This window comes from Meleagris gallopavo, unplaced genomic scaffold, assembly GCF_000146605.3.
Source record: "Meleagris gallopavo isolate NT-WF06-2002-E0010 breed Aviagen turkey brand Nicholas breeding stock unplaced genomic scaffold, Turkey_5.1 ChrUn_random_7180001955349, whole genome shotgun sequence".
NCBI lineage: Eukaryota > Metazoa > Chordata > Aves > Galliformes > Phasianidae > Meleagris > Meleagris gallopavo.
Window position 1 is genome coordinate 53,669 of NW_011216153.1, and position 26,676 is coordinate 80,344.

Consider the following 26,676-nt stretch of genomic DNA (forward strand, 5'->3'; position numbering starts at 1 on the left):
AAGGGGTTCGGTGGGGTTGGGGCTCAGTGCTGTGACTCCCACCCTGCAGGCTGGTCCTCCCGTATGTGCGGCACCTGAAGGGTGAGGACGACAAGCCGCTGCCTCCCAGCAAACCCCGCAAGCAGTACAAGGTTTCCAAGGGCACTGAGATGGGTGAGAAGAGCAGGAGGAGCAAGAAGGAAAAGGGTCGGGAGCAGGTGAGTGGCCATGGGGGTGAAGTTTGGGAATGACCCCAGTCCCTGTGCTCAGCCTTCCTCCATCCATCCCCATCCTGGGCACGTGGCCGTGGAGTTCTGGGGAGGGTGAGGGGCAAGAGCAGAGAACTGAGCTTCTGGATGGGGAGGCAGGGGGATGGGGCGGGTGCATAGCTCAGCCTGGCACCCACACCCCAAATTGGCTTTTGGTTGCAGGTGGCACCGGAGAAGGCAAAAACTGAAGTGGCAGCCACCCCTAGAGCCAGCAAGGAGGACCCAACAGAGGCCCAGGAGCAAGGCCAGCCAGCAGAGGGACGCACCAGCCCCACGGCCCCGGCCCCAAGCCCTTCTGCAGGGTGTCCCAGCACCTGCCGAGCCCACGCTGAAGCCTACAAACGCCTTTTCTCCAGCTTTTACTCCAAAGGCAACCACCCCATCATGTCTCCGCTGGCCAAGAAGAAGTTGCTTGCCCAGGTGAGCAAGGCAGAGTCCTTGCACTGCCTCAAACGCCACTGCCTGGAGGGCAGGGAGGTGGCGAGCAGCGCTCACCCCAACCCAGAGCCCAGCCAGCCAGCTGTCAGCCCTCACCTCAAGGAGCAGAGGAGCCCGGAGACACAAGGATTGAAGGACACACCGCGGGGAGGCCGGAGCGAGGCAGGACCCATCCCCACTGCATCCCCTGGAAGGACGGACAGACAGCCTTACCCAAGAGCTGAGGACGGGGGCCCTGCACCCGCTGTCTTCACTGGCTTCTTCCACGCGTATCGCAACGAGGTGCTGAAGCCCATCAGCTGTCACCCCTTTGGGGGATATTTCTCCAACTTGAAGGATTTCTTGGAACCACAACCTGAGGACACGGAGGCTGGCCGGGAGCAGCCCCAAGACCTGCGGAGCAAAGCGTGGAGCAGGGAGAGCCCGCAGCCGGCCGCCTTCGCTGCCGTCAAAGCCTGCTGGGTGCCCCCTGGGGCCGGCTTCGCCCCACTGACACAGAGCCCCACAGCACCCACAGCCAAACGGAGCCGGGACGAGGAGGCTTTGGGCCCCAGCAGGAAGCTGCAGGTTGTTTCTCCCTTTCTCCACGAAACTGAAGGCAGGGACAAGGGCGCTGGCTCGCCCAGGAGCCATCAAGGATTGGCCAAACCCAAAGCCATCATTCCTGGACCCGGCTACGCCGCTCCGCTCACCTCAGTGCCTCAAGCCCCAGATGTTTACAAGGGAGCGATGCTGCGCTTCCCGGTGAACTTCAGCAACAACCCTCTGGAGCACCTGAAAAACCAGGCAGCCCCACCAGTGCCGTCTCTCTCCATCAACCCCTTCATCATCCCTGCTTTCCCCAGCCCTGTGATAGCCACCTCTGTGCAGCCCTCCGACCCCAGGCACTACCCGACGTCCTACGAGGGCTCACTGCAGCACCGGCTCTACCCCACAGCGACTTGGCACAGCCAGCACACCTACAGCACCCCACACACCTCTGCTTTCCACCGTAACACCAAGCTGTAGGGGCTGCTGTCCTGCTCTGGATCAGCCCCGGCCCCACAGAGAGGCATGGCAGCACTGGATGCCATCAGAGCTGCTGTGTCTCGTGGCAAAGATGAGCTGGACCATGTCATTTTTACTTTTGGACTTAGAGATGTTTGTATCTGACATCATACTCTGGGATATTAACAACCAATATCACAAGGTTATATATATATATATTATATAAAAAAAAAATAATAAGGGAGAAAATGAGTTGCAGAGGTTTTCTTGCTAGAAATGCTGTGTCCCCATGCAGTTTTGTGCAGCCAACAGTGGATGTTCCCACCTCACCATGCTGTGTCCAGGCTGCCCTGGCACACAGCCCTTCCTCCCTCCTACAAAACAATGCCATTTTAGTTCTGAAGGATGTTGCCTTATAGCAGGAGCTCCTAAGGTTATAAGGGGCTCAGGGGGGCAGCAAGCATCCACGGGCAGCACGCTGGCTCCTCCAAAATGGGTGCTGGAGGGCAGCATCCAAAATAAACCTCACTGGATGGTCCCAGCTGGTGGTGTTTGAGGTGTGCTTGATTGCTGGGATTAGGGCTAGGTTGTGGGGGAAAGCCAGCCTCACCCTAGCAGGATGCTTCCTGACCTGGGAGCAAGCTGAGACCCACCTCTGTTTTTCTTCTGCATTGTTTCTGGCACCATTTTCCCAGCCTCAGGGGTTCACAGCTGTTTCCTGGAGCATCCACGTGTCCAAGAGTGGGTGCCACAGCCTGAGAGCACAGCGCAGACGTGGCATGGAGAAGCCTCCTGGACCTGGAACCCACCACAGATGGACAGACAGCACCTGGGATGTGATCTGTGGAGAGAAGAGCAGCACTCTTGGTGGCAGCCAGGTGACCCAGGAGAACTCCTGAGGACTCTGCAAACCAGCACAGACCTGCAGAGCATGACTCCAGCTGCTTTTTGCCTCCGCAAGCTCCCACTGAGCCACTGCAAATGACCCAAAGCCTTTGCTGCAGCCTCAGGACTTATTTCTCTTGTGCCAGCTGCTCCTCACAACTGTGGGTGTCCTGGGCACCCTGCTATGAGCTGTTAAATGGAAGGGGCAAAGAGATGCTCGTCCCTAAAGGGGCACTTGCTCATCCCCAAAAAGCATGAAGAAACAGCAGCAGCAAATCAGCTTTGAAGGACCACTTCTGCTGTTTCCATGGAAAGGAAAGGAATTGGGATAGAAAGAAGAAAAAGAGAATTATCCCCACTTAGCACTCTAAGGTGCTTTAAGGGTTAGACTTGGTGAGAAGAGTTCTCACTGCTGCTGAAATAGGTCAGACCAGCTTTCTAAAGCATCACAGACCCACCCAGTTCTGCACCTTCCAGTGTGGACATCAGAAAGGGATTAAATGTGCTGCAGTGTCCTGGCACGTTGTGCCCCAAGAGCCCTGCCACTAAAATGCATACAAGTGACACCAGTTTGTGAGTGAGGATGTGGTTACAGGGCTCAAGTTGTCCCTCAGAGACTGTGAGTAAGGGTGTGAGAGCAAGATGGGAGATGCCACAACCTAAGGGTATCTCAGCCTTACAGAGAAATTGTGACTACACACCTAGGAGATAAAACTGGGCTGCTTAAGAACGCTGCACATCAACAGTTGACCCTCACCTTTATGAGCCAGGCACACGCTGATGTCCACAGCTCCCTCAGATGCTAGAGTAAAGCTTAAGCTCACCCAGGCTGTGTCTTTCCCTGATCTGCTCCCTTCCACAGTGCAAGCTGGCAAAGCTGGGCACACAGCCACCTCTTACCTCCTGAGCAGGCTGCAGTGTCCTTCAACTCAGGTGCAGGGCAGGAAGGAAGCTGAGACCTGGTCAGTTCCTTGCTGCTCACTCCCATCAGAAAGGCCCACACCCTCCTTGGGAAGCACAAAGCCATCTGGGGGAAAAAAAGAAAGCAGGAACAGATCATGCAGGTGGTTGTCACCCAGCAGAAAGCCAGATCCTTCAGTCTGTTATCTGCTCCTCTTTTTAGTCTGAATGTGGCCCAGAAGATGCAGAAATATCAGTTCTGCAGTATATATTGGCAGGAGGACAGCTGGTCTCACGCCTCCAAGCTGGTTCAGTTCTGCATCCTGGCAAAGCCATGAGCTGCTGGACTGCCATGCTGTCATTTGGGTTGTGAAGCTGAAACCGGGTGGCTGGCAAAGTCAAATCTTTGCTAACTTTCCCACAGAACCCCAAGAAAAAAAGAGAGAGAGGCTCTGCACTCAGCAGGGCTTGGGATAGTGCTCCAGGGAAAGGGCAGAGCTCAAGAGCCTTGCTCAGCACCCCCAAAAGACCACTACTCACCATCAGGATGGTATGAAGCCCGGTGCACGAGGCAGTGGTGAGACTGCGAGGTCACAGCAAGTCTCCCAAAAAAGCTGGGCAGCATCTGGAGCTGGCACGTGTACAATCCAGGAAGGGTGGGAAGGGATGGATGGCATCTCTCAACGAACAAACAGCCAAAGGGGGAAATGGTTATTCCCCTGCTCTGTTTTCCAGGCTTTCCGTAACAATCACATTTCCTCTGCTGTGGTGGTTGGAAGAGCTGACAGTAGGATCTTCTCACGAGCCAGCAGGATGAGGAAGTGAGCAGAGATATTAGAAATGTGCCTGCTGTCAGAGTGGGGAGCGTGGGCCTCCCCCAGCACCACCGATCTCCATCCACAGAGATCCATACTCCCTGAGTGAGTCTTGGACAACAAACACAACTTTGTGCCCCTCGTCCCTCCAGGGAAAAGGGTGTTGAAGGGCTCAGGGTACAGCAGAGCCACAACATGGGACAGCAACGTGCAGGGCATCGAGATTAACCCCAGCAATCACAGAAATAAAAGCAGCAAATCACGGCTCTCAGCTCTGTCCTGTGAAAGCAACCTCAGTGACAGTCCTGATCCTGAGCCCAAGGAAACCACTCTTGATACTGCCAAAATCAGCTTCATCTCAGCACCCTGGGACTCCATTTTGGGGCTCTGTGGAAGCTAACTGCTTCCCCTGTTTCAGGCTGGTGCTACCCCATGCTTGTTGATGATGCTCCATGCTCCATCATACATGACTGTAAGGGTTACATCTGCTCTGCACCCTCCGATTTTTTTCAGCAAGTTCAAATATTCTCAGAAGCAGAAAACCAGAGGGACATTCCAGTGGAACAACACTAGCAGGAGGAGCTTCCCTCACTGCTGCTCCCAGGACCCACAGCACTCATTTTTCCTGCCTGCACAATGTTTCTTTGTCTGTCCATGCATTCAAAGCGAGGGGAATCAGACCAACAAAGCTGGGCTCATCCAAACACACAGAGCATCTAACAAACCCACGGAGCAGCTTTTGGGAGAGCCAGGTACAATGAAGTCAGAGAAGAAAATATATATTAAAAAAAAACGAACAAAACGATTTATTAAACAACAACAAAACCAGAAAACACCTCCTCAGTTTGCTAGAGCCCAAATCAGCCCCATCAGCACAGGGCTGCCTCCCCACTCCCACCCCACAGCCACGCTGAGGGTCCCCCATGTCCCTATGGCTTCTGGCTGAGCACAGGCCCTGCTGTGGTGATGACAGAGGAGCTGCTCAGTGTCAGGAGTGCAGCACCAGCCCCTGCTGGCAACACGCTTTGGGGCAGTAAGTGTCTGTTTGCCAGGGTCTCTCTGGCACGGAGGAGGGTGCTTCCATCATCCACCACAGAGGGGACCCTCCCCAGGGTCTCCATCGCCCCCAGAGTGTGGCTGAGGGCTGAGGTGCTCCTGGTCAGACTGACCTTGTCCCCAACGTGTCCAAGGGACCCGTCGGCCTTCACGGTGGCCAGCGTTGAGGTGAGGATGACTGTTTTGGAAGCAGTCTGCAGGATGGGTCCCACTTTGGAGTGCACCAGGCTGCTGGGAGGACTGGGAGCGCCAGCCAGCGGGGAGGCGGCGACGGGGCCAACAGGAGAGCTGGTGGAGGAGGAGGAAGGTTGGATGCCTGGCAGTTTGAGGGGGACTGAGGTAGCCTCATCCATCACAGACTTGGTCAGCGCAGACAGCTTGGCGTCTGACATGACGTACAGGGTCTTCATGGGGCTGGCCGCGGTCACTGCAGAGAAGGGAAGAGGTCGGTCAGCAGTTGTGGGTGCAGGGTGCCCACCCTGGGCTGCAGCCCCAGCGGCAGAGGTGCAGGGTTTCAGGCTGTACTTTTGGAAACCCCTTTGTCTCATTTTGTCTTCAGAACGACTCCAAAATTAACCCCAGCACTGTCGCAGAGCATGGTGAGGGAACCCCAAACCTGCCAGCTCCCTTTGTAGACCCCTCAGATCACTCCAAGAATCCTCTCCCCCTTCAGTGTCTCAAGCTCTCCTCAGGATGATCCCTTCCCACAGGGCCACGACCCTGGGGCTCTTCCTTGGCCAAGTACTCTCCATCCCACCCTCCAGACTCTCACACAGCTCAGGCATCTCCAGCTCTGTCCCAGCAGCAGTGAAGGCAGATGCTTCTGCAGGTGCTCAGATGTTCATCACGCTCCACCCCAACGGCAGCAAAAAGCCATCAGGAGCTTTGTGGAGCAAAGCCCTTCATGCTCTGAGGCAACAACAGAGTTTGCACATGGTGGCTCCTTCATCTAAGCCTGCTCCTCAGTCACATCTCCAATAACCACAGCCCAGGGAAAGGAGACTTCAGTGAAACCTTATCACCAGTGTTAGACGTGCTCAAAACACTGGGAAAAGCCTGCAAACCTGCTGATGATTAAAGATCCCAACCTGGAACAGCCCATGGTTCACCCCAGCTGGTATCAGAGATGTGTAACCATGCCCCTCTGCTCGCCAGGGTGTGCCACGATCACCACCAGCACAGAGCCAACCTCTCCAAAAGAAAACACCAGGCTCAAACACAGAGAACACAGAGTGAAGGCTGAGGAGCAGCTGTCTAAAAGAGGTGGGACATCCCACCATCCTGGAGGGGCCAGAACAGCAGAACAGGAGACAAAGCACTCCTAAGCAGGCTGAGAAAGCAGCACAGTGATATGGTGATGCTGGCAGGCATCTGAAATAACCATGAAGCAGAGAGCTTGGAGAAATCTTCCATGCCGACACCCCAGTTCATGCTGCTGCTCCAGCAGCTTCACTACAGACTGGTCCTCCCGCTGAACGCAGAGCCAACCTGAACCTCCAGAAGTTCTCCACAGATCTGACACCATCCACTAGTTATCACAAATAGTGAGGACAAAGAAAACAAAACACAGGAGAAGAATTAAGGCCAGCACTTCTACAACTCCCTGCTGAGTCCTGGGGGAAAACCAGCAGGGACTGTGTGTGTGTGGGGGGATGGGGGGGTCAGTGCTGATTAGTGTTACAGCCTGCAAGGAAAGCCAACTGCACAGTAAAATATCCCACACATCAACACCACCTAGAGCTATTTCATTTGCCCTCTGGGAAGCTGGCACAGCTCCACCCATCCTCATTCCATCAGATCTGGCCTGAGTGCCACAGACCTGCTCATCTTCCCAGCAGAGCTGCCAAGCAGTTGGGCAGAGGGAAACAGAAGCACAGGCATGGCAGGAGGGGGCTTTTTTGTACAAGATTTTATTTTATTTTATTTTAGGTCTGAGTCTGCTAGCTGGAAGATGGTTCTGCAATATTTATTGAGGTGTAATTGGATGGTTCTGCTCTCCCTAAGGAAGGGAAATAAGTGTAGGCAGCAAGGAGAGTGCTGTCAGCATGTGGTGGGGGTCCTAAACACAGTAATAACCCCTTTGGGCTGACATTTTACATTCCACTATTTGGCTCAAGGCAGCAGTTGACAAATCGAACTCCATGTACTTGTGTACAGAAGCCACGAGGGACCTGACTTAAAGGAGGGGAGGGAAAGAAAAAAAAAAGGAAAAAATAAAAAGTCAACAGTCTTAAAGTAGGACTGGGGCAGCACTTCCCCAGTGTGACTCCACACACCGCCCTGCAGGCACGGCTCCCAGCAGCCCCTGGCTGCCCGCGCCCCGCCACGGCCGTGAGCCTCACCTAGGGGTGCTGCTGCCGGGTCGGTGGGAGCCATCTCTGCACCAGCCTGGGCTTTGCTGAGATCCATCTGAGACAGCAGATTGCCAGGAGAGGCGGCGCTGGAAGCTGGGGCGGCCAAGTTCCCAACTGCACCGTCCGGAGCCTGGAAGGGTTAAAGTAACCGAGAGCTACTGGAGGGCCAGGAGCCCGGGGGGAGTGGGGTTACACCACCTGTGGGGGGCTGCAACTGTTCCTTGGGATCTGTGCTGTCCCTCAGCTCAACATCAGAGCACTTTCTCCCTGCTTCCTGCCCTCACCTCTGTCGGTCACTTGGGAGCTCTGAGCAAAATCCACCGCATCGGTGCTTTGAGGTGTGACGGTGCCACTCACAGCACCAACACTGCTGTCAGAACAAAGCCACCCATTCTTCAGGAGCGGGATGGGATGGCTCTGTGTCCCCACTGCAGGGAGGTCAGCCCTGCTCTGCTTTCTCTGCAGCAATCCTGAAGCGACAGCCTGGAGCTCAAGAACAGTCCTCACATCACCTGCTTGCAAGAACAAAGCGCTGGGACCGCCGGTGCTGCAGTAACTGGATGGAAACACTGCACACCACCCTGAGTCACAAAGAGCTCTGCACCTGGGGAGGAAGATGTATGAGACCCTGCCAGATGTCTGCAGATTATTTCTGCCCCTGGGAGACAGAAGGAGCAGACTTTAAGGAAGGAGAATGCTGCCTGCACGCCCGTCAGCAGCAGAGCTGGCTCTGGGAGCAGCATTTTGCTCTCCTCGTATCACCTGGGGGAGATTCCTCCCCAAAGCTCAAGTCATCACATCTGCTTGCAGCTCCACACATCGCGGCAGAAATCTTCTTGCCACAAAGCATCAGCATCACTACATTCTACACAGCTGCTTTCGGGAAATCACCACGCTGCAGGGAGGAACTCATTCAGAAAAGCAACATTCAAACCACGTTGGAGCAGTTCCTTGAAAACACCGCTCGTGTTTTCACTCCACCACCACCCAAACACTCCTTTTTCTCACTCCCAGAGAAGATTCCTCATCTTCCCACCCCCCCCTTTTACTGCCCACAGGGGGAGGAAAGGTTCCCCCCCTCACGCTGCATCTCGGCAGCCAGCAGCACCATCCCAGCCCCCAGAGTTAGAAAGCACAGCGCACAGCAATGCGATGCGTGGGCTTCACGCTTCCTGCACAGACACACTGAAGTCAGCTGGAATTTCAAAAGAAACCCAACCAACAAAGGTTTTGGCTGCTGCTGAAAACACAAGAGTTGAAGCTCTGGCATAATCCCCCAAAGCCTTTTGTAAATTTGCTCTTTTCCAGGAAGCCCCGCTGGATTACGTAATCCTATGTGCTGAAGGTACACACGAGCTGATGTCAAGGGCTATAATTAGTCACAAAAACACACAGCTCACTTCATTTCCTGTAAGAGCCCGCTTTCAGTTTGCTTTTGAAGCAGCTCTCACACCATTAAGCCACTGCCTTGAACACACAAACTCAGCACTGGAGCTACAAGTCGCAGTCTACGATCAAACACCGAGCTTTAAGTGTGGCTGCCTGAAAACATTGACCCATATGTGAACCCAGCCACCCCAGAGCCCAGCTGTGCAAAACCTCAGGATGCTGAGTTGCTGCCCTTCTGCATGATGCACTGCATGTTTCAGGTAACAAAGCACTTAAAGGAAAGCATGCCAGCCTTGATGGTGCTTTCAAACGGCCTTTGAAGAGCATGAATGCTGCCTGCAACTTGGGTCAAGAGACTGAGAGTGAGCACTGTGTTGGCGTGACACCCTCTGCTCAGGTGGGGTCTGCACAGTGGTAACTGAGTGTCATTTGCTCTGTGTTGCCGAGCTCTACCTTAGCTGGCTACAGCCCAGCTCTGCCAGTGCTTGCAGGCTCTGTCGTGTTAGCAAAGTGACTGAAAGAAACACAGAAGTCAGGGGAGGAAGGATGTGGGTGCTCAGAAATCTCAGCTTTAACCAGAAGCAAACCAGGACTCTGTGTGGAAGCTACAGGCAATGCTGGCTGCTGCGCCAGCTCTGAAGCAGCAGCAGGGGACACATGAAAGACTCACGGCTGCTGCTGTCAGTACTTACCCAGTTTCCATCCAAAGGCTCAGTCTGTAGGACAGCAGCTCCCTACACATCCTTTGAGCAACCCCAAACAGCAGCAAGGAGCAGCAGCACGCTCCCTGCCCCCATGACGCTGCCCACAGCACGATTCACCCCAAAACCAGAGACCAGAATCACGGAGCTTCATCTGCAAAGCCAAGATTGCTCTGCACCTCCTGCAGCAGCTCACCTACCTGCGCTGGTGGTAACAGGAGGAGGAAAGTCAGAAGCGAGAGAAAAGCCCTCACCAAACCCGGAGTGATCCTGGCATCTTCTGATGCCCTCAGCCTTCAGTGCAGCTTGCTGGGAACTGCAGCTTCACCCCCACGGGATGCCCCATCCTCATCTGACTGCCCAAGATGCAGCATTCGGAGTTGTGGGAGTTTATCTGCTCGTTTCTTAAACTCCTTTTTCCCTGCAAATCACTACAGTCACCATGTACAGGACAGTCAGTTTCATCCCTACACTTGGGTTGTCTGTGAGGAGCCAGGGGTTGGACTTGATCCTGGTGGTTCACTTCCAACCTGGGACGATTCTGTGATTGTAAGGCAGAACCAGGCAGGTACCACTTAGCACAGCACTCATCCCAGGCAACCAGCAGCCCTCATTGAGCCTCCTTCAGTCCCCTAGGGCAGGTTACAGCGTTGCCTGCTTCCTCCTACTCCCCACCATCCAGGAGAATGCTTTTAAGAGACACCTGAGTGCTGCACAGTACTGGAGCTGTGGTCAGGAGGAAGCCATCTGGAGTTGGGGACAGCACCAACCCAACATCCCACGTAGGGAATCAGATCTTCCTACCCTCACACTTACAGATCCATCTCAAAACTGATTTAGGACACAGCACAAAAGCAAATCTGCAGCAAATGCACCCCAGGTATTGGGGTGAAGAGATTGATGTTATAATACTCAAGACCTTCCCCGCAGCAACAAAACAACTCTCTCCAACTTCTCTCTGTTCAGCTGCACCAAGACTTATCCTGGGAAGCAGCCAGGATCCTTTTGAGACAGTAGCTAGCACACCTTTAGCATGAGAACAGCAAGAGCACTTCCTTCTGTCAGCGATCCATCTCTACGAGGAGCAGATGGACTTTGGAGCACACATTCAGTGCTTCATAAATGGGTTTTAACAGGGTATGGCAGAGAAACAAAGCAGAAGTTGGGGATCTGCGTTAGGAAAAAGCATGGCAACCCAACACCCAGAGGGCCCAGCACTACATCAGGGCACCTAACAGTCAGAAACAGCATTTCCAAGAGGGAGACAACACCAGACACTGCAGTCAGCCCTTTTTCCTGCCTGAACAGACAGGGAACAGACACCAGAAGAGCTTTCCTCCTCCAAGTCCTGTTGCTGCCAAACAAGCCCAAAGCTTCAGTAAGAGTTTCCTTACTGATGTCAACATTACAAATCCAGACAGAGGTTTCCTTGGTGCAGTACCAGCACACAATCTCTCCATAGGAAACGACCCTGCTGCTAAAAGATGTGAAGTTAACCTGGGTTTTCTAACCACCACTTCTGCACAGCCTCAGCAAAGCAACGAGCTCATCACACCCAAGAGAAACACAGTGAGCAAGAACACTTTCCCCAGGGCAGCTGTCTCTGCCCTCACAGCAGCACCGGATGCTTTCTTTACACAGGAGGTGCCAAGGATTACCTGTGGTGCCTGTGTCTGCATCGGCTGCTCCTCCACCTGGGGCTGCACAGCCCCCATTGCAGCCTGGCTGAGTGTCGTCACACGGCTGGGCTGCCCACGCAGTGTCACAGTAATGGTCGTGGGGGCCTTCAGGCCTAGGAAAACATGCAAAAACAACATCCCTGAGACACAGCAACTGCAGAGGCCGTGTTCACCAGCTGGGGCTGCAGCACAAGTCTCCACCTGCTCACAAACCGCTACCAAAAGCACATTTTCACAGCTCCGGTTCCAAGAGGGTGAAATAAGCTTTGGAAACAGCAGTTTTAGGAGATGATGGGGTGCTTCGGGCATCTTGCATTGCATGTTGGACTCACCTGCTGCCTGGTTGGAGATCTGAGCCAAGCCAGGGAGGCTGCTGGCCAGCTTTGCCAGTCCTCCATTCGTCAGCAGCTGGTGAATGGCTGTGGGTTTCCCACTCGCTGCAGCTCCCACCGATAAAGAGGTGGCAACTGGGATGGTGCGGACTATGGTGCCAGTGCCTGTGGTGATGGCACTCAGGTTCTGGATGGGTGTGGGTGTCTTCACAGCTGAGGTCTGGAAGGAAAAGCAGAAGCACTGAATACCTGGAAGGAATGAGAGGTTGCGGGGGTGGCACAGCTTCTCCCTCCCGCAGCAGCAAGGGGGCAGATGGAGAGTTTCTACACATTATTCTGGTGGCCACAAGCAGGTCCACATGCAAGTGAAGCTGTCCCTTCCCACCTGCGTGCACTCACTGCAACTTAAAACACAACTAGAAATGGTGGCTACACTTCTAATGAGCCTCCTGTTCTGAACGGGGCCTCCTCAAACTGAAAAGCTGGGGAGCATTGCCTAACAGAACCACAGATGTGAATTTTCCCAGAAGGAAAATAATTAGAAAGATTACTAATCTCTCTCAGTCCATCCTGCGAGCTCTTCTCAGTATTTTCTAGAAGCTGCGAAGCCTGGTTTTGAGTAAAATTTCCCACAGCCCAGTTTCCTAGAACCCACACCACTTACAGGAACCCTCACCCCAGCACTCAGCCAAACCTCACACATTATTTAGCTGCAATTCACACCTAGCACCGCTCATCTGTTCCTGGGACAAACATGGCTTTTTTAGCTTCCCTCCAGCTTCTACCACTTCACCCTCCATACAGCTTCCCTTCAAAGAGTAACACTTGCAGGCTGCATACTTGCACTGGTGTCCCAGCTGCAGCCACGCTGGCAGGAAGGGCAGATGACTTTGTCCCAATGTCTTGCAGGCTGAAGCTCAGCCCTTGCAGCAGGCTGCTAGCAGAAGCTGCTCCTTACAAAGGAAAAAATAAAGAACAAAGAAATCAGGTTTGGAGGAGTAAGCACCATAAAATCCCAGGTCTACTGGACAGTAAATTGTTCTTTAAAGAGGAGGGTCCCAAGCAGCCAGCCTCAAGGTTGGTGGGGATCGTCCTAGCCACACTACAACACACAGCCCAACCTTGCTGGGAGCTAAGCAGGTTATCTGTGAAACACGGGAGGCACTGCTCCTGTCTGAGAGGAGGGAACTTCTGGTATCTCCAGGCATCAAGGTTTACCTTTTCCATTCACAATAAAGGGATGGAGAGAGACAGGTACCTTGGAGGGCACTGGCTGGCTGGGCCTGCATGCAGTGAGTGCTGCTGGGCACCAGCCTGCTCTGCAGGGCATGGAAAGCACTGGGCGTCGTGCTGCTGGGGATGCTGGCAGATGGAGCAGGACTCACTGAGCTTTCTGCTGCTGAGCCCAGCCTGCAAAACAACAAGAAGAAAAAGATGTTTCTTGGTGATAAACTACACGTGGCAATGCAAGATAGCTCTGTCAGCACACTGCTACAACACACAGAATAGGGAGGTGATGAGATAAAAAAACCCAAAACAAGAGAAGCTCCCATGGGTCTGCTTCAGCAGCTAGAGCAAGGAGTGATAACACTGTATTTTCAAATCAGAAGTGATCCTGTAATGTGTGTGTGCCTGCCTAGGTGCTGCCACCCTGCACAGAAGCGAATTACCTCAAAGTGAAACATTTCCCATTTAAAACCTACTTTCTATTTGAGAACAGCTCTTCTTCCTCTCCCCTCCCAGATCAGTCAGGGTCCAGTTCTCCAAAGCACGGTTTGAATTAAAAGGGAAAACAGTGATGTGAGAGACTGTCAACACCAGATTCATTGCCCAAAAGAAATCCCTGTGGCCGGTTACTTTCAAAGTCAATACTGAGAATTATTTTTTTTTTTTTTAATCTTTGGAAAAAAAATGTTTTACCATCAGAGAATGAAGGGAAAGAAGACAGCACTACATTTTTGGCAGGGACAACACAGTCATTCAAAAGACAAAGATAAGCAGTTCTAAAGCAAGCTGGGTTTGGAAAGCTATACAGAAATAGGGCTCAGCAGGCAAAATACCTTCTGCCCATTCCCATCACTCGCAGGTCGGATCACCAGCCCACAGGTAGTTTTCAGGAGCCTAGGAGTCCCCCGTACATCAGAAAGCGAGATGACAGGCAGCTCCACAGGCAGAAATCACTGCGCTGTGGTGCTTTGCATCAGCAGCCCGTCAGAGCAGCCCCCAGCTTACAGAGTGAAAGATGCACTCACTTGGAGGTGGCGAGCAGTCCGAAGGGCTCCTTCCCACCCGACACAGACTGGCTGACTGCCATGGGGAATGGCTTTCCTGCGACAACTGCAAAAGAAAAAGAAAACACCTAACTCTCTGTCCTCCGCAAGACTCGAGGGATTCCTCTGCTCCCACAGAACAGCCCAGTGCTGCAGGCCACGGGCTCATCCTGCTCGCAAAGCTCCTTCTCAAAGAAACCTCTGCTGCAGCCATAAACACCCCCTCGAGCCACCACACAACAACATCAGGAGCATCAAAGAGAGCAGAGTTGCAAATTAAAACAAGAAGGCTGTCGTCGTCCAAGTGTTACAGCACACAGGACCCGAGGAATCGGCTTCAAAGCACTCAAGCCTCACCAACAACTGCAATTCTCTCTCCTAAGTGCCATCACCACTCATCCCCTCCTTACGGGCCTCGCAGCACAGCTCTACCACCTCGACTGGTGAGCTAAGGTCTGCCTGCTCCATTCTGTAAGCATTCTTTACAGACACAAAATACACAGGGATGCCAGGAGTCACGGTATTTGTTTATTGTGTCACAATGTTGGTTTATTGCAGCCTTTGGGATACAAGTGCGTGTGTCTGGTGCTTCCTCCTGCTCACACACGGTAAGAGGGAAATCTTGTTTGGTTCATGTTTACTTCTGCAATTCATTTCCTTTCTGTGAAAAGAAGTAAAGTTGGGAAAATTAAAAAATAAAAAATAAAATAATAAAAAAAAGCCAGAAACCAGAGATCTTCAAAGCTGCCAGAAGATGAGCTGCAACCCTGAGAAAGGATGCGTATTTATTAGTTAATTCTCACAGCTGAAAACAACCATTACCCAAGAAACGCTTCAGAAGGAGTAGGGTTTGTTTCTCTGCTTTTAAAACCTGACTTCCTAATATTTGGAACGGAGATGCTGACCCCTCAAGCCCTGCACTGCACCAACCTAATGCTAATAATGAGCAACTGCTTCATGCATCTGGGGCTCTGAGGTGAGGCAGCAGCAAGATACTGTCCTTCAAGTACAGCAGTGAGAGCAGCTGAAGCTTCTGGCCTCCCTCACAAAGGCTGAAGGGGAAGCAGACCAAGCACATCGCCTCTTCTTGGATAGAAAGGACCTCTGCAATGCTTGTCACAGCAGGCTTTCCCAGGAGAAGAGCTGGGATTTGCTCACACACGTAGCAAGGGTTTGTTGTACCTGACCTCAGACCGCAGCACAGCCTGAGCAGGGTCAGCAGAACTGAATTGTGGAGCCTGAACAAAGGTCCAGAGGGAGGAACATCACCTTTCTCCACAAAGCAGGAGCACATTCCAGGGTAGAGTTTGGCTCAGGGGCCACCAGCAGGCAGCAGAACCAGAGACCCACACAACCTACTTGGAGCAAGCGTTCACCACGACCAGCATCCTGCCTCCAGCAGCAGCCTGATGCTTCAGAAAAGGTATGAAATCCACCTCACAGCTCACAAGACTGCACCAAGCACATCACTGAAGCGTGCAAACTGCGTTGCTTTGAGAAATGGAGGCACCTGCCAAGTTCTGGCTACATAAATCCAGTCCCCACGTGCCCCCAGCAATCCCCAACAGCACCGTGCCACTCGTGTCTTTGAACTGCTGTCTGTTTTCTGCAGCTACCTCCTCAAAAAGGAAAAAAAAAAAGAAAAAGCAAAAGCACAGCTCCCCTCCCCTCCCCGTGCCCCAGAGGAGCCCACGTGGGCACAGCCACAGCAGCACTCTGGTTTACAAGCAGCTATGCCATGGCAACTCACTTTCTGCCTGGGTACTGAGGGGTGCTCCGTTCCCCACGCCAGCAGCATCTCCGTGAGAGACAATGGTCACCTTGATTTTGGCTCGTTTGGAAGTTTTGCTGCACTGGGTCGGGCTGGGGGTCTGATGCCTCTTCAGCTGCACGCGCACATCATCTTTCTCAGCCCCTTCCGAGTGCTCTGAGGAGACTGGAACTGGGGGACACAGAAGGAGCTTTTTGAAACGGCCGATTCCTCGAGGCTGGTGCAGCTCAGCTGTGCGCACCGAGGTGTGGAGAAGGGTCACATGCCCATGCACACTTCTGCAGCTCCTTTCATGCCAGCCTTGCCCATCTCTCATGCATCAGGAGCCCTGGCTTCTCCTTTTCACCACCTACATTGACTTCTGCGTGCCCTGAGCTGCAGTCTTAGGGCAGCACTTAGCTTAAGCCACTCAAAGGCTAAGGCAAGACAGCATAGGAAGTCTGCCCTGCCATAGGAAGTCTGCCCTGCCCTCTGCAGCAAAGAAAAAATGGATGCCTACAGCAATAACATCTTTGCAGAAACACTTTACATTTCCAAGTACGGTACACCCAATCCTGACATCATCCCTGATTTCCCGATGAGGAGAATGTAGGTGCAGAGCTGGTGCAGGCGTGCTGGGATCAGAACTCAGCCTCTCTGCTCTTCCAACACACCTGCCAAGCTATCTGTGTGCCTGTCACTCAGCACGTCCCTTCCAGCCCTCCGAGAGATGGACAGAAGCACAGAGGTGGCCAGGAAGCAGGCAGGAGCACAGGAGGTGCTGCAGCAAAGCCAAGCCCTGCACTGCTTGGTACTGGGGAGAAAAGCAGCAAGCTGAGATTTCTCTTCCACACCAACTGCTCGTTTTGCTGTCAGATCCTTGACCCATCAGATCTGCTTTGTTCTGCCTGCAGCATAAGCTTGCTGGGGAAAGGATTAACCAGAAAGTGCATGGCAAGCACCTCTGGGCAGCACAGGGCCAAGATGCAGTCACAAAATGCCACATCCCACCCATTCTCTGTGCATCCCACCACTGATGGATGGCCACCTGCCTCCTGCCGTGCTGCTGGCAGCAATCTGCAGCAACAGGGGGAAAGCTCCAGAGAGCCCTCTTCATCCAGAGAGCTGCAAGCCAGCTAACTCCCTGTTTGCACGTCCCTGTAACTAAGACAAAAGCCTGGAAGCCAAAATACACATTGTCTCTCACTCAACTACAAACATGCTTGGTTCAAATCGCCCTTTGGAGACCTCACCAGGTGTGCACCAAAGCCCCCCATGTGCCTCCAGCCAAGCAGGACAGTGAAAAGGCACATGCACAGGTCAGCAGTTTCCATTCCCATCTGGTTAAGTGCTGGTTAAGTGTATTTCCATTCCCATCTGGTTAAGTGCTGGTTAAGTGCACAGTTCACAGAGTGACCACAACGTTGCTTTCAAACAAGGCTCAAGAGAGAAGGTTATCTGTAAGACAACCAGCTTGGCCCAATACTGGGCCTCAGTATTGCTTCTGGGGTTGTACGTGCAGTTTGGACCATATCCTGTGTGTGCTCAGCACATCAAAACCACCACAGCCACCTGCAGCCAGGGTCTGCCTTGGAAAGTGAAAAGCATGGAAAGTCTGGAGCATTGCAGCTCAGTAGTTGTCACTTATGTCAATGCTCTCAGCTTCCTGGGGTCACCTGAACGGAGAGCTGACACCTCTCCTGAAAGTGCAGCCTCCCAAACCTCTGGATTAAACACAGCCCCCCTCTGTGCGTCTCCAGGTCAGGACAGCCCCATGGAGCCAGCTCCCACCAGTCACCCCAAGGCTATGCCTCTTTCCCTTCTTTGCTCTTCAGTGATTTTTCTGGCCAAGAAATTCTGTTCTGTGAGTCCACAGCTGCCCCCCCTGAGCCACCTGGCAGCTCTTCACTTTCACATTCACCCGCAGCCGCTTTGCTGCACTACACAGTAAGGACACTCCACAAACATGCAGCCTGACCCCAGCACAGGAAGGAGTTAAACTCATACAAGTCACCCACTGTCCAACAGAGCAGGACTGCTGCCCGTTTACACCAGTATTTACCTGTGCAGCAGGAAAAGGGAAAAGCTCAGGAAGTGTTAATGCTCTCAGTTTGCACGCAAGCCGTTTGTTTAAGCTTCAAAAGGCAGCAATGAGAAAGCAAAAAGCAGGGGGACAAAGGGAAACGTTGGGCTGTGCCCCAAATCAGTGCAAGGGAAGAGGAAGATGTCAAAAGGAGGTAGCAGAAAGAGAGAGAGGGAGGTGGAAAGAGAGACAGTGGGAAGTGAGGAGATACTCACCAAAGAGACATGAAGAGGTGCCAGGAGGAAGAGCTTTCCTCACCAGCATGTTTTGTTTCAGAAAAGCAGCAAACTGAGCTGAAATGAATCAGAGAGAATTACAGTATCACAGCCCGGCTCTGGAGGGGCAGCAAGCTGCAGGGACACCGCTGTGACCCTCAGAAACGTGGGAGCAGGCAGGCAAACAGCTCTGGGCATGGCCACCACCTCATCCCTCATCACCTACCGCCAAGGAACACGCGCTAGAAGCCACACAAACCCTCCTCCTGCCTTCCTAGGTAGGTGTGCTACCTAGACACTTCCTCAACTACAACAAAGAAGCAGGTTGCTTTAGCTCATCCCTTGAGAAACGAGAGAGATGCAAGCCTAGCTTTCCCTCTGGATCCTATCCTGACTTCAGAGCGTGCAGAGTCACACAGCAGCAGGCAACAAGCAGCCTGTTTAGAGCCATCTTTAGAGCAAACAAACGAGCACAGAAGGGATGATGAAGAACTATTTCCCAGCTACTGCTGATTTTTGCCACAAATGATCACACTGCCAACAAAACCATTACCTACATTCACAGCTCTTACAGTCAGACTGAAGCTGGACAAGAGGTTTTTAATCAGCATCCAACAGGTCAAAAACCCCACAGCTCAGAGCAGCTTTTCCTCTGCGTTTGATACAAGATGACTCCAGTTACCAAAGCCCCACTGTTTCAGTCAGAATTCAACATCCTTAATCATCACCTGAGTACTTTACTCCCCCTCCCAAGCAATCTTGAGGACATAAGACATCAGCAAAGGGGCTCACAGACAAAAGAGAATGAGAGCATGGCTATGTGGTGGTTTGGTCAGCTTTAACAAGTGAAAATCCTTCCCACTTTGGAACAGCAACAAGACTCTGCAAGCTGCACAAGCACCACTTCCAACCTGATTTCACCTCCCCACAAGCTGCTGCATTCCAGTGGCAGTAACAGGGAACTGAGCTGCAAAGCAAGTTGCCACAGGAAGGATTCAAGAAAGCACTCAGAAGGTAAAACCTAAAGAACTCAGGGAAAAGAGCAAAAATCCAGATGTGAAGAAGGTAAGAAAGCCACCAGCTGTTACCTTGGGCCTGCTTGTGTGTCAGGATTGTGTCTGGCCTCTGCACCTGCCTCTTGAGCAGCTGTGCGGTGCTGATGGGGGTGGGCTTCTGGATGGAGGACACAGCAGCCATTTTAGTCTTGGGGCTTGAAGTGGGGCTGCTGGAGACACTGGATAAGTCCTGGGTAAGACAAGAAACCCCTCTTATTCCACATTTCCTGAGGAGAGGCAGTTATAACCTTAAGCATGCACAGAACGTGCGTCCCTCTGCTGAAGAAGACAGAACTCTCAAGGTTTGTTCACCCACTTGTGAGCCATTTATCCTTTCCCATCCTCTTGCCCTTCTCCCAACCCTTAGCATCTCTCACTGCACCTTCCAGCTGCACAAAACCATCTCCTCACACCACCTCAGCTCTCCATGCCCTGCAGGACGCCCTACCTCAGAACCTGAGGGTGAGGCAGGCACTCTGGATGCTGGCGAGGCAGGTCTGCTGGTTCTTTCTGGCAAATCAAATGACAGATCCCTCCTGGTCGAGTCCCGAGGCTTCTTCTTCTTCTCAGCATCCAGGTCACGGGGATCAGAGCCCGAGTGGCTCTCTGCTCGAGTGAGGATGCCAGTCAGGAAGTCAGCTATCTCATCCTAAGCAAGATGAAACAAATAGTTAGGCTGCATGGTGCAAAACTCTCTAAAAAGAACTCATCTTCACAGCTTAAAGAAAAAAAGAACTCAGGATTCCCAAAGAGGCAAACTGACAGGGCTCCCTAGATTTAAGATTCCCAAAGAGGCAAACTGACAGGGCTCCCTAGATTTAAGATTCCCAAAGAGGCAAACTGACAGGGCTCCCTAGATTTAAAACCCCTGAAATCGTGTAGATGGACCTCAGCTTTCTCATCAAATCTCATACTCCACTGAATTCTGGCAGATGGAAGGGAAACATGCTGGTTTCTCCTGTTTGCTCCCCCTGTTGCTGGAAGATGCAGAAAACTGAGCTTTGTTTAGAGCAGCCACACAGGAAGCTTACTGCTCCCCTCCTGCAAGGGCACAACCACTTCAAAGCATCTCTTCAGAGAGAAATTACTTTGTTCAAGCTGTAGTGGCAGCCAGGTTATCACCTGTGGTCACTGAGCCATTTCAGCACGTTTTCCCAGTAGGTACAAAGTACAAAAGGAAGATTTCTGCCTTTACCTGGATGCATCTGTCCACCATGCTCTGGGTCAGGCCTTCTGACTTCTTTTTGGCTTTACTTATCCTGTGGAGTAAAATAAATTAAAAAAAGATGAAAGCCAGCAAACCTTTGTTTTTCCCCCTTCTGTGCCCACTGCATCACCTTTCACTCGAGAGTAAAATTCACACGACAGCAGGTTTAATCCCTTGCACAGATCCTACAGAGCGAGGTTTGAGTTGGGTCCATCGGTGCTCAACTCAGGAGCACCGCCTGCTGGAACGATGAGGTCCGTCCCTCAAAAATGCTGAGAAGCTTTGCTAACACCAACCCAGCGTGGCTGAGTTCACCACCAAAGCTTTTTGTAAAGAAAATACGGCATTTCCTTCCCTTCAGAGCTTCATCTGTGTCACAGTTTGACGCTTCTTTCTCTCCTAAGCATTCCCACTACAGATTTCTGACTTACACAGTGCTCCAGAACCTGGTGTTAACACCAGGCTACCCCAGTTCTCACACACATAACCTGCTCCAGTTTTCGGTGCTGTTATTCCAGACACACACAGGTGTGACGGGAAAACAAGCTCCAAAGTGTACTGAAGCCTTTTGTGCTTCCTGCAAGGCTCTGACAGCCTCCCTCACCCCAGTCCTGAATACAATCTCTGCAAGCTGCACATTCCAGAGCCAAGGTGGAAAAAATTACAAGCAGATGCCTGCTCGATCATCATACCATGCTGTACCCTGGATCTTCTACTACAAGACAGATTTATCACAGAAAAACTAACCAAACAACCCACTATCAGCTTTCGAACAAGACTGCTGACCCTGAGAGTGCATCAGGACCACAATTTTTGATATATATTTCCTTTTGTATGCAGCACACTCAGATCCTGCCCACATGGGAAGGAAGGATCCATCTCATAGCACAGCACCTGAGATTGTCATCTGCTCCCCCCACCACCACCATGCTGTTATCAGCTCGGATCTTCTCCCGGAAATCTTCCATCGCTTCAATGTTGCACTGCAGGGAGTTCTGACCAATGACAAAGAGCACAGGGGTCTTCATCTCCAGGAGGGGGTCGTCAACATCCTGCAAGAGAATGGGAAACTGTGGTTCAGGTGAGCTGTGCTGGGACGTTCTCTGGACACACGAGCAAAAGCAACACGCACTTAAGGCCCCTAGGAGGAGCTGCAAAACCAGGTCGCATAAGGAAACCCAACACCTCCTCCAAACAAAAACATCTCAGACATTCCTCCAAAACCTCCCAGTTGTTTCTAAACTTCCAGACCTGACTCTGTGAAACAGCTGGAAGTTAAAGAATAAAATACAGTTAATTAAACGCCCCCCTGCCCTGTCAGTTCTTACCCCTCGGGGGCCATCGACTGTTAGAAGAGGGAATCCAAGGCACACAACTGCAGTGACGTACTCCATCACTGAAACCTGGGTATAAAAAAAGCAAGAGTCAGCATCCCAACAGTCCGACGCACCAGTGCTGTGAAGGATGCTTCGCTGGGTTCAGAAGCACCGTGTCTACTCAGACTTTCATTCGCTGAACAAATGGGTTTGGGGAAAAAACACAGGGGAAATCAAACTCCTTAAGCCCTCGGGATTAGAAGGGAAGAGAAGCAAGAGAAAAGGGAAGAGAATCATCCAGCAGAGCCTTAAATGCAATGGTCATTTTTACTTAACGCTGAAGAAAAGCTGTCAAAGGGCCTCCCTGTAACAGGTACTTACATGACAGGCCACCAAGGCACCCGTGTTCCACCCGATGAGGATGATGGGCTTGTGAGAGAAGTGGTTGTGAATCTAAGGGAGGAAAAAGGCCATCAGCAGAGGGGGACAGGCAATGAGGCGATGCCTCCGTGCAGCACAGCAGAGCACTGCTGCTCTCACCTCTGCCACTTTGCTTCTCACTGCCCCAATCATGTGTTCCAGGCACTGCAACACTCCCACCCCGCTGCCGTTGTTCAGCAGGTGGGTGGCAATGGGGATGACCTGTGGGGTGAAATTAAAGAGGAATAAATGAAGAAGGTGTGGGCTGGAACTCCATGTGAATTTGGGCTTTCTCTGTCTCTCTCTCCCAGGATTTGCTTCAAGTTATTAAACCCAGAATAGAGAATTCCCACAGAGAATCTCTGCTGCTCGCTTTGCTCCCATAAACCCATTACACCTAACGCACGCAGAGGGCTGTGAGCAGCTCTGTATCTGAGGTGATCCATACCCTCTCTCCTCCAGTCTCTTTCTACTGGAGGACTCATCAATCCATCACAAAAGTGACACAACCTACACTGCTGAAAACAGAGCTGTTTGGGCCCGAGCGCATCAGATTTAGGCAACTCCACCCCACTGCGTGCCCTAACTGCCAAACGCTGCAGGCAGATGTCAGCCTATTCTCAGCAGAATCAAGTACTCTGGGGCACCACAGGATTAGAAAAACACTCTCAACAGCTGCACTCTGCCACAGCTGTTAATGGGAACCTCCTCCCCTCCCCTCTTCTAAACCAACCACACAAACCTTTCCCAAGCAGGAAAGCTGCGACTGCCAGAATCGGTGCCGTCGAGAAGTGGGGAACATGGAGTTGGAGGGTCCGGAGGAAGCAATCAGGATGAGGGGGGAACCAGGCAATTTGCTCTGCGAAGTTCAACAAGAGGTACGTAAGCAAAAGCCACCTCCCAGCCCAAATCTCCACCACTTGCTGTTTTTGGGAATACGGCAGGGCAGCTCCCCATCCAAACAGCTCTGGGGGGAGAAGAGCTACTGCGTAACACTCAGCACAACCCTGATAATCCACAGAAGAATTTAAATGGTTATTTATAAACCCAAAGTCCAGCCTGGCACGCACTACAAAGCAGGAAGGACCTTGCATAGCTCATTAAATGTGCAAACTTTTCCCCAGCAAAAAGCTACCTTGAGATAGCACGAGGGAGAAATGACTCCAACAGGAAGAGTCACCTCACTGAGCAAGTCTAAAGCAAGAGGAAAAGAGCCCAGGAAGCCAGAAGGAGATGGAACAAAGACAACAGAAGAAAAATAAAGCCAATTTGAGTACATCAGGCAGTGAGAATGGCTTCTCAGTCCCTGTGAGGCACTCACTGGTTTATTATGGGACAAGACCCCCACTGCAGGGTCCCAAGGTCTCTTGAGCAGCAGAGACAGAGCCTCAGCGCCTGCTGCCCCTGTCTTGGCGGTGGAGGAGAGCAGCATCCTGTCGATCAGAGTGGGGATCTGGAATCAGAGGAGGAAAGGACTAAAAAAAATGCACACAGGCTTTCTAAGGGCCTTTAAACATCATCAGAGCTTCAAAGAAAAAGGATAAAGTCTCCACTGGTTTTCTTTTAACGAGCTTTAATAAAGGGAGAACGCTGTAAGAAACAGTAAGATCTCTTTCACTGCTCTCATCACCTTTCCTTTAAGTGTTTGCAGAGCATCCAGGTAAGCAGCCAGCACTGGCAAACTGAGGGTTTCCACTAAGGTCGTGTGAAGCCACTGGATCAGTTTGGTGTCCCAGTTCACACTAGCCAGCGCTTGGCGGACTCTCCGAGCACATTTGTCCACTGCTATCCTCCTCAGGACTGGTTCATTGCAAGCCTAGGAAGCAGGAGAAAAAAAATATTATGGGAAAAGTCAAGCATGCCCTGTTCATCCCAAACCACAGGAATGGATCAGCTCCAACTCCTATGGCAGCAAGCAAAGGCCAACATCCCTCAGTGAGGACAAAATCGTGCCTCAGACAAGTCCAGAGTTCCCTGTTTCTTAAGGCCATAGAACCGAAAGGCCAGGACTTTCATCGCTTTGCTAGGGAGGACTGAATAAAAACACACACAACAACTCTGCTGGAAGCTGGAAGAGCAGCAGGGAATAAGAGCTCCTACCCCTTCATTGGCCAGGCGAGCCAGCCTGTCAGACTGCAGTGCTTTGTGAATCTTGTTGAAGAGTTTGTTCTGGGCCATCGTCCAGCCCGTCCTGGGGAGAAAACCAAAGGGGTAACATTGTTCAGAAACACATCTCAGTTCTTCCAGCTGCTGCACGCTCCCAAGGCAGATAAGCAGCCCCCACAAGCAGAGACAACAGAAACCATAAATAGAACTTAAAACAATCACTCTTTTTAGCATAGGTTATTTCTCTTCTCCTCCAAACCACCATTCCTCCTCACGTGAAGAGTTCAAACTGACTGACCACGCTTACAGGGAGGGTTTGCAATGGTGGAATTGACTCACATTCTCTTCTTTTTAACTTTACAGCATTGCATTATGGCTGAGCTGGGGATCTGTGTGCCATCTAACTCAGTGTCCCAAGAAGAAATCATTCTCTTTGAACACTCCCCAGCTCAGGCACATCAGTCATATATAGCAAAGCACTGAAAAAAAAAAAAAAAACCCTCTACACAACATACAGCTGTTTGGTGCCACAGTTTCCCTCAGCCCACCCCTATTTGCTCTGCTTTACCTGTTCACGTGTTCCTCCCAGTCATCTGGGGGTGGAGGGGCATCTGCATCCGTGCGAGCAAACATGACGTGCCGCTCACACTCGTTCATCACACTGCGTGCCTTCTGGTTGTCATAGAGCGGCACCGGCGTGGGTGTCACCGACTCCACATCGATGGGGACATCTGCCTCACTGCAAGCAGAAATCACGCTTTAGAGAATGGAACTGATCACCTTAGGGTCTGTTAAGTGAGAATAGTTTGTGGCCAGCTGGGTCCTAGATTCAGTAATTTCTCGTAAATCCTGACTCTGGCTGCAAGTTTAAATCGTGAACACTAAAACAACCAGACATCAATGCTTAATAATGCAGCTATAGCTGCTGGCAGGTGTTGGTAATAACCTACAAAATCCTCTCAGCCTCTCCACCAGCCCCTTGTGCCACTTCCAGCCGAACCAAGGCGGCCCCTGAACCTTGCTGGGATCTCAGACCCCAACACCGAGCCCCTGCACTGCAACCTTATGTGCTACCCCACACCTCATCCCAGCCCCTCACTCCTGGTGCAGCCCCCAGCTCTTCCCCACAGACCCCACAACCCGCTCCTGTGTGTCCCTGGCCCACATCCCCCACGCAGCATCCCGGCTCTGCCTCACCTTCAGACCCACAGACTCTCAAACAGCCTCCAGCCACAACCAGACCTTTCCTGATCTCTCCCCTCGCAGCCCCCACAGACACCCTATTCCCCACTTGCCCCTCACAAAACCCACTCCCTCTTCAAAAATCCCAACCCCACACTTCTCTCCCAGACCCCAAATTCCACAGGACACCATCCTGCCCTCCAACCTCCCATTTCCCTCCCCACAACCCAACAGCTCCCTATATTCCCCTCAGAATCCCCCTGGATCCCTTTCCCAGCTCTCTCAGCCCCCCACATCCCAAACTTCCTCCTCACAAACCCCACCCCAGACCCCTCCTCACAGCCCCTACAACCTCTCAGCCCTAAAATCCCTCACTTCTCCATTAGAAACCTCCCCCCCAGGACCCTCCACACAGACCCCTATACTCCCTCAGCACCCAAAACCCCTCACTTCCACCTCAGAAACAGCCCCAAACCCTCCTTACAGACCCCTACATCCTCCCATATTCCTCAATTACCACTCATTAACAACCCCAGGACCCTCCTCAGAGTCTCCCAGCCCTTCACTGACCCCTCAGCCCTCCAAATCCCCAACCTTCTCCTCAGAAACCACCTCATATCTCTCCCAACTGACCCCTAACAGCCCCTCAGCCCCCAAATCCCACATTTCCACTCAGAAACCACCCCAAGACCCTCCTCAGGATCTCTCAACCCCTCACATCCCGAACTTTCTCCTCATAAAGCACCCCAGGCCCTCCTCACAGCCCCCCACAACCCCTCAGCCCTAAAATCCCTCACTTCTCCATTAGAAACTCCCAGGACCCTCCACACAGACCCCTATATTCCCTCAGCACCCCAAGACCCCTCACTTCCACCTCAGAAACAGCCCCAAGCCCTCCTTACAGACCCCCACATCCCCCCATATTCCTCAATTACCGCTCATTAACAACCCCAGGACCCTCCTCAGAGTCTCTCAGCCCCTCACTGACCCTTCAGCCCCCCACATCCCAAACTGTCTCCTCACAAACACCCCCCCCATGTCCCCTCAGCCCCCAAATCCCACACTTTTCACTCAGAAACCACCCCAAGACCCTCCTCAGAGTCCCTCAGCCCCTCACAGACCCCCAGCCCCCCAAATCCCAAACTTTCTCCTCACAAGCCCCCTTACACCCCTCCCCACTGACCCCCAACAACCCCTCAGCCCCCAAACCCCACACTTTCCCTTCGCAACTCACCCCACAGAGGCCTACAGCCCCTCACAGACCCCTCAGATCCCAACGTTTCTCCTC

The 26,676-nt window shown here is 52.3% G+C and overlaps 2 protein-coding genes across 8 annotated transcripts in view; one reads left to right on the plus strand and one right to left on the minus strand.

Moving 5' to 3' along the window:
- The window catches only part of ARID5A (AT-rich interaction domain 5A), a 2,987-nt gene extending 776 nt beyond the window's left edge, over positions 1–2,211 (plus strand). Inside the window, exons 4-5 of the mRNA XM_010728174.3 lie at positions 50–197; positions 411–2,211. Of these exons, the coding sequence (XP_010726476.2) occupies positions 50–197; positions 411–1,694 (1,432 nt within the window). The 3' untranslated portion in view covers positions 1,695–2,211. The remainder of the gene's footprint in view (positions 1–49; positions 198–410) is intronic.
- Positions 2,212–5,087: 2,876 nt separating this feature from the next.
- On the minus strand, positions 5,088–26,641 carry KANSL3 (KAT8 regulatory NSL complex subunit 3). 7 transcript variants are annotated; one of them, XM_010728175.3, is made up of 22 exons: positions 26,623–26,641; positions 24,775–24,945; positions 24,201–24,291; positions 23,731–23,916; positions 23,422–23,553; positions 22,843–22,959; positions 22,221–22,322; positions 22,062–22,133; positions 21,693–21,767; positions 21,259–21,416; positions 20,353–20,416; positions 19,606–19,806; positions 19,191–19,347; positions 18,103–18,180; positions 15,805–15,996; positions 14,037–14,121; positions 13,043–13,194; positions 12,625–12,737; positions 11,785–12,004; positions 11,432–11,565; positions 7,672–7,813; positions 5,088–5,756 (listed from the first exon to the last, which is right to left on the minus strand). In XM_010728175.3, the coding sequence occupies exons 2-22, from the start codon at positions 24,861–24,863 to the stop codon at positions 5,203–5,205; spliced, it is 3,114 nt and encodes a 1,037-aa protein (XP_010726477.1). In that variant the 5' UTR covers positions 24,864–24,945; positions 26,623–26,641; the 3' UTR covers positions 5,088–5,202. The 7 variants fall into 7 exon arrangements, with proteins under 7 accessions (XP_010726477.1, XP_019467290.1, XP_019467291.1 ...); XM_019611750.2 differs by lacking the exon at positions 5,088–5,756 and adding an exon at positions 6,940–7,500; XM_019611748.2 differs by lacking the exon at positions 5,088–5,756 and adding an exon at positions 6,940–7,504.
- Between the last annotated feature and the right edge of the window lie 35 nt (positions 26,642–26,676).